The following is an 8206-nucleotide window of genomic DNA, read 5'->3' on the forward strand; positions in this document are numbered from 1 at the left end:
GCAAGCATAACAACAAAATTACGAGTCGTATTCGACGCCTCAGCAAAGACTACATCTGGTTTTTCTCTAAATGACACATTAATGATAGGATCAAATTTACAGGACAACATAATTGATATGGTGATGCGTTTTTGATTGCCAGCCATAGCAATCACCGCAGATCTTCAAAAAATGTACCGTTAAATATGGGTACATTGGGTTGATCGCGATTATCAGAGAATCTTATGGCGGTTTTCCCCGACCGACCCAATTAGAGAATATAAATTAAATACTGTGACATACGGCCAGGCATGCGCTCCGTTTTTGGCCATTCGCTGCGTGTGACAGTTAGCGGAGGAAGGAGCTAGCGAATTTAGCGACGCGTCGAAAGCGCTATTAAATGACTTGTATGTAGACGACATCATTACCGGAGTCAATTGTGAAGAAAAAGCGAAAAATTTGATCTCACAATTGGAATTGTTGTTGGGCAGAGGCGGATTCAAGGCGCATAAATGGCGTATGAATAGTGAGAAGGTGATAAAAAAATTGCGAGTGATCGATCAGATAGGGGAGCCTTCTGCTCTGGCGATCGAGGCGAGTAGAATGAGGACGCTAGGGTTGAACTGGTGTCCGAAAACAGACGTTTTTCAATTTTCTATTGATGTTATGAGCAAGTCAGTTTCGACGAAGCGTGAGGTCTTGTCAACAATTTCAAAACTATTTGACCCGCTCGGATTAATCGGTCCTATTATAGTTAGAGCGAAGCTCATTATGCAAGAAACTTGGATATCTAATCTCGGGTGGGACGAACCGTTAACAGAGAATCTCCGTCAAGCGTGGGATACGTATGTAGAGGATTTACAGGGTATCGGCGCGATTCGAGTTCCGCGCAGAATCGTTCAATGCCCAAACGCAGTGCGCTTCAATCTTCATGCATTTTGCGACGTTTCGTTAAGGGCGTACGGAGCTTGCATATATTTTCAAGCGATCGATGAGAGCAATAATTCTAGTTTGTTTCTAATTTGTTCCAAATCACGAGTAGCACAAGTTAAGAGCAAAACTATTACGTTGCCAAGACTCGAATTATGCGGTGCCATTGTTCTCATCAGATTAGTTCAAAACGTAAAAAGAGCACTCAAGATTGCGTTTGATGAGGTGCATGCATGGAGCGATTCGACAATAGTGCTAGCATGGATCGCCGGCGATCCATCGCGTCAGAAAACATTTGTATCAAATAGAGTAGCCGAGATACAGTCCGTCCTCCCATCAAATCATTGGCATCACGTCGATGGGAGTGAAAATCCAGGATCTGATCTCGAGGGGTGCTCGTTTGGCGAATTTAACGCAGAATAGAATCTGGTGGGAGGGTCCCGTTTGGTTGTCGCGTTTTGAGGAATATGAACGACGAAAATCGCAATCGTCATCCATTATCGAAGAAGACGAAAGAATCCTTCAAATTGAACAGAAATTGCACAAACAGGTTTTCGCGAACGTTGTCAAGGAGAGTCATATTGTAGAATTATTATTAAATAAATATTCGTCGCTGTCAAAAGTCGAAAGAATTTTAGCTTGGATCATTCGATTCAAAAACAACGTCAAATCAACTCGCGATAGACGGAGTTATTCGGAGGTTTATCAAACGCAGAAATTTGTTACGCACATCGGTTGCTAATTTTAACAATGCAAGAATTTTACTTCCCTGAAGTAGTATTGAAGTTGCGAGCGGGTAAACAAATTCAAGTCAGCAGCAAATTACTAGCATTTAACCTTTTCATCGACGAGAAGGGATTGCTCAGGGTGAGCGGCAGAATTCAAAATTCGAAAATGACCTTTGAATTTAAACATCCTATAATTTTACCTTCGGATAACAGGTTTACGCAATTGTTGTTTGAAAGTGAAGATCGCAGACTATTACACGTAGGACTCAGGCATTACTATATTCAATACGAGAAAATTATTGGCCGCTAAAAGGAAAGAGTATTGCTAGGAAAGTTGTACACGAATGCGTTACTTGTTTTCGAAATAAGCCAAAGACATTGTCACAAATTATGGGACAATTACCTGCGGTTCGGGTAACATCGAAACGACCATTCTTCGTTATCGGAATGGATTTTGCCGGACCGATCACAACATTAATAAATAGAGGCCGTGGTAGAAAGACAAACAAGTCCTACATCTCGTTGTTTGTATGCTTTACAAGTAAGGCGATTCATCTTGAGGCTGTCAGTGATTTGAGTTCAGCTTCTTTCATAGCCGCACTTAGGCGTTTCACGGGACGTCGAGGTTATCCTCAACGCATCTATTGTAATAATGCGACGAATTTCGTCGGATCAAGGAATGAAATTTGCGAGATGTATGATTTGATTGAGAAGGAGGAGCGGGAATTGAACGACAATTTTCCAAATAGAATCGAATGGAAATTTATACCACTGGCGTCTCCTCACATGGGAGATTTATGGGAAGCAGACGTAAAATCATGTAAATTTCACCTAAAACGAGTTATAGGAGAGAATTTATTAACATTTGAGGAATTAAACACAATTCTAGTTCAAATCGAGGCTTGCTTAAACTCGCCCGATTTGTCAATTGCCTTCAACAGCCGCTGACTTGCAACCGCTTACCAGGACATTTTTTAATTGGTGGTCCATTGACTGCTCTCCCCGACATTGACATAACCGAACTACCTACAAATCGCCTCGATCGCTGGCAGACCGTTCAAAAAATCACCCAATTATTTTGGAAAAGATGGAGTAAGGAATATCTAACATCTCTGCAAGGTAGAATTAAATAGACTCGCGAACAAATTAATTTAAGCATTAACGACATTGTAATAATACAGGACAATAACGCGCCACCACTGAAGTGGAGGCTAGGACGAGTAATCGAATTACATAAGGGAACAGATGATAGGGTGCGAGTCGTTACGTTACAGACAGCGAAGGGAACATGTAAAAGAGCTATAAACAAATTGTGCAAACTTCCGCTCTCTGATGCGTTTATTTAATCATAAGGATGAGGATTAATTGTTATTAATGGTGGGCGGGATGTTGACTGTATTGTAGAATTAGGGAACGATAGGACGTGCGAGAGATAGCGCGCGGTGCTCATATGTTAGCCTCTCGTTCACCGCCTACAAGGTGGGAGAAACTCGCAAAATTCTCTAAGAGAAGATCGAAAATCAAGACAGTATGTTGTATATCGAAACGCCTCTCGAAGCACACCATTTTCGTTAGTCATTACCGAGCATAGTGTATAATACTTTAGCATATTAAATTTATATTATATTGGAACTGCGTGTAAAATCTAAAGTAAATTCAGTTAACTTATTTTTTTTTTTTTTTTTTTTTTTTTTTTTTTTTTTTTTTTTTTTTTTTTTTTTTTTTTTTTTTTTTTTTTTTTTTTTTTTTTTTTTTTTTTTTTTTTTTTTTTTTATTATTCGTTCATTTATTGTGACACCAATCTCAAGACCACATTTAATTAATTATTGGAAAAAGGGCGGTGTTTTCGTTCGAGGTTGCCCTCCATCGCAGCACTCAATAAATTATATCTAATAAAATCAGTGTTTTATCACTCGCAAAATTATACAAAAACATATATATTTGTAATGTAATTATTTTTATATATATTTGTAATGTAATGTAATTATTTTTATGTTACATAATTTAATATTTTGTAATGTGTTTTTTTTATGTGTTTTTATGTAATTGGCAAATTCATTGTAATTATTAAAAAAAAAAAAAAAAAAAAACGTTGATATATAAATTAATAAATATAAAAAAAAAAAAAATTATTTTTATTAAATATATTTGTAATCATGGAATTAATTATAATTATAGTAATCTACATAATTATTAAAATATTATAATCGTTCATATATAATTGTATCTATATTTTTTTTTTTTATTATTTTCTGTTTTGGATTTTTTTTTTTTTTTTTTTTTTTTTTTTTTTTTTTTTTTTTTTATTTAATTATTTATTTTTAAAAATACTCCCGCATTGAAAATGATCTGGATATGATCGAAACGTTTGCGAATTAATCTTTTGAACTTTAACTGTTTTTTATGATAATTAATTTACACATTGATTTTTACTCTTTGATGTGCCCCAATTACACTTCTGTCTCTACCATCTGATTTTTGGACACATTAATGAGTTTGAATTATTTTGTTTTATTTTTGTACGATTATTTATTTTGAAAGATTTGTGATTTGACATCAAAACTGTGTGGTTTTTCTTTGCCTAATTTGTATTCTTGATTTTTAGAATATATGCCTGTATTTTATTTGGTGTATAAACCAAGATATCGATTCTCAAATCGAGAATACTATAGGACCCCCCTCTTTACTTCCCTAAAGAGACGTAGGCGAGAAAAATATCGGGGCGAAGTCGCTGAATCGGGAATCGAACCCGAGTCTTTCGCTTGCCGGGCGACTGCTCTTACCACTGAGCTATTCAGCTCCACACCGATACTTTTCTCGTCAATAATATTTATTAATTAATAAGACCGCGATTAGCTCCCGCGTAAATTTAAATTCGCGGAATTCTTTATCTATGATTAATTTGGTATATTAATATTTTTGAATAAAATGAAAGAAGAAAAGGCAGAGTAGTCGAGAAAATAGAAAAAAAGCAACTACAGTGATTTGACTATCTATATTCGAGAACAAATGTCCATAGAAAGTATTCCGATGAACTCTATAGGAAGGAAGAAACCCACACAGCACCAAGTCGTCTAAAAGTACTACTAAAACTGGACATTTTTTTGTCGCAGACATCTTTTACTGACATCGTTAAGTTGACAGAAAGATAAAAGTCGTCTCATGATCCGAATTCAGTGACTTTTTAGTCTTGTCCATATGATGACTAAAAGATGACTTAATTCATTCTATATAGACTATCGACACTCGGTAGTAGAAATACTTCAATACACACAATAAATGGATTAATTTTCTAATTTATCTGCCTAATTTCTAATAATTTGTTTAATATTCTGAATCTCAATAAGGAATCCAAATTATTAATAAATTATATAAATAAATATATATACATAAATTATTTTAAATTTAATTTGTCAGAAATTAAACTGATAAGCAGTAATGTCAGGAAAAAGATGCGGCGGCTTATATGCATACAATGCGTAACACACGTATATCCCTCACCGTATCTCTTCTTTGATTCACGCGATCAATTTGCTAGAATTTCTCGAAAGAAAAAAAAATCATACGATATATTTTTGTAATTAGAATTTGACAAATTATACAAAAGATATACGTAGATAGATTCACGTCGGACAAATCGTCAAACCTAGCTCTCACATGGACTATTATTTTCTAAACCTAATGTGATATGTAATAAATTAAATATATTAATAAATATGTAATAAATGTAATAAATTAAATATATAATTTACTAATATATATATATATATATATATATATATATATATATATTATATATATAATTATATTATATTATATATATATATATATATATATATATATATATATATATATATGATACATAATATTAAGTCCAAATGTTAATGCTATCAATATCAAATTATTTATGTTATTAAACATTTGAATAAAACGAATCCATTTATTTGATATTGATATCATAAATTCTATTATGTAAATTGTAATTTGTAAGTAGTAAATTGTGTTTTGTGAATTGTAAATAGTTATAATTGTATATTAATTATAACTTAGTATTGATATTTTTAATTATTGACATAATTGTGTATAAAATACAATTATAACTATAATTATATTGTATGAAATTGTATTTATGATTGTAAATTATATCAATGCATTCTTATGTAAATTACAGGAAAAATGATCGAAAGTATACATACAATAATTATATAGTAGTAATTCATTAAATTAACATATTTGTTTCTATAGTACATATTTTTGAAATATTCATAAAAGAGTAACTATTTATATATTCATATCAAAGAATCATAAATAAATTCGGAAAATGTTTATGAAATTCAATGCTAATTAATGATTAAATATAAGCTTTATAAAATATGACGAACGTCTTCGTTATAGAATCGCAAGTCAATCATTATATAAATTTAATGATACGTTTTTCGTTAGATTTATCTATTTGTGAATTCCATATCGCGCGGAACTGAATACTCATATTCGTAAAATAAATTAATAAATTATGATTGCGAAATTTCGTGCTCTTTCCGCGTTCTTTTCAGGTACTTATACAAGATTATCGGTTTAACAAAAGAATTTTTATCGCTGTCACTCTCGTCAGATAATATTCCTAAATATTGCTAATTAAATATAAAAAAATATCGAATAAGTGAAGATTCGATGTTATAAGTCAACGATTAAATATTAGCTTCACAAAATTTAATGATCACTTTTGTTATTATAAAATCGCGAGTAAATTATTATGAATTTAATAATTTATTTTTTCAATTATATTTGTATTTACGAATTTCGTATCGGAAAATATATATAAATAAATTAATAAATTACGGTTAGGAAAACACCGTATTTTTCCTGCGTTCTTTTTGCGCTCTTAAACAAGATCTCGAGTAGAAATAATAATAAGTATTCTTATGAATTATTCTTATGACTCTGAGAGCTATGCCGGCGATAATACACGCTGATATTTATATTCTTATATTTAAATTAATTTTAAGTGATGATCTTAGGTCGCGTCTTAAGATTCCGTTCAGTTCTGAATATTATATTTATATTATATTTATGTTATATTATATTATATTATATTATATTATATTTTACGTATTTTAATATAGCAAACAATTTTTTCGATATTAATCGCGAAAATCTAGAAAAGGAATTTAACGGAGCGTCTTCCATCACTAATTTAGTCTTTGAGTGTCTTCTCGCGAATAATAATAGAACCGAAAAAATTAGTTCGAAAGACCGAAAACCGTGTTATTATTATTCCTTTATCGAAACAATTTTCGAGATTATGACATACAGGGTGTCCCAAAAGTCCTGGATCGGTCGAATATTTCATAAACTATGCACTTTAGAAAGAAATGTTTCAGACAAAAGTTGTATGGCTTGAAGAGGGCCATCAGATAGTGACAATGATTTGATGGGAGAGTCATTTGAAAGTCACGTGAAGATCACCGTCAATTTCTTAAACGGAATCCCCTATTTTTTATTACATATTCGTGTAGCTTATCTCGAGAGCATTCCAAAACACTATAATTAAATATTTCTTCATTGAGTACTTTTCGAGTTATGAGGCTTGAAATCATTTCTTAATTTTACATAAACCGTAAAATATCTTGTAAAATATTCATTTTTCGATTATTTTACTTTAATAATTTTATGTACAAAATAATGAGAGGAATCAATTGGTGTAAAGAAAACATATAGTTATTTCGAAGAAAAAATATGTTATTGACATTGTTGCCTCTTTTCCGCGATGATGATCGGTTGTTGGTCGTCAATAGTAATTTGCTGAGCGACTTGCTTCATTCGTGTCGTTTGACAGTTTGACAGGTTGACTGTTACGTTAAGAAAAGAAGAAATATAAAATAAATTAAAGTTAAAGAGAAAAAGGGTGGAAGAAGCGGAAAGACAAATAGAGAAAAGGCATTTTATATATATATATATATAATATATATATATATATATAGAGAGAGAGAGAGAGAGAGAGAGAGAGGGAGAGACGGAGAGAAATTATCATATCATTATAATTATTATGTTGTGTTATGTTGTATACAATATTTTAATATTATTAGTTACATTTATAATTATATGTTATTTATGGTAAATGTTTTATTTAAAGTAGAAGAGAGAGAGAAAGAGAAAGGATAGACAGAGAAAGAGATAAAGAAATTTTATTAAAAAAAGTAGAGAGAGGGAGAAAAGGAGAGAGAAAAGAGAGACAGAGAAATAGAGAAAGAAGCAAAAAAAGAGAGAGAAAGAAAAAGAAAAGAAGGTAATTATGTTGTGTTATGTTGTATACAATATTTTAATATTATTATTTATAATTATGTTATTTATGGTAAATGTTTTATTTAAAATTATATAGAAGAAACAAGATAGCGAAAGAGAGAAAGAAGAGAGAAAGCGATAAAGAGAGAGAAGAGAGAAAGAGATAAAGAAATTTTATTAAAAAGCAGAGAGAGGGAGAAAAGGAGAGAGAAAAAGAAAAGAGACAGAGAAATAGAGAAAGAAGCTTTATTAAAAGAAGCAGAAAAGGAGAGAGACAGAGAAGGAGA

The 8206-nt window shown here is 31.6% G+C and overlaps 1 protein-coding gene across 1 annotated transcript; it reads left to right on the forward strand.

The window, feature by feature from the left end:
- The first annotated feature begins 2027 nt into the window (after positions 1-2027).
- LOC112638230 lies at positions 2028-2585 on the forward strand. Its single transcript, XM_025409485.1, has one exon. It carries the CDS (start codon positions 2028-2030, stop codon positions 2583-2585), a length of 558 nt encoding a protein of 185 aa, XP_025265270.1.
- Positions 2586-8206: the final 5621 nt, after the last annotated feature.

The sequence above is a fragment of the Camponotus floridanus genome, unplaced genomic scaffold (genome assembly GCF_003227725.1).
Source record: "Camponotus floridanus strain SB8 unplaced genomic scaffold, Cflo_v7.5 scaffold269, whole genome shotgun sequence".
Taxonomy (NCBI): domain Eukaryota; kingdom Metazoa; phylum Arthropoda; class Insecta; order Hymenoptera; family Formicidae; genus Camponotus; species Camponotus floridanus.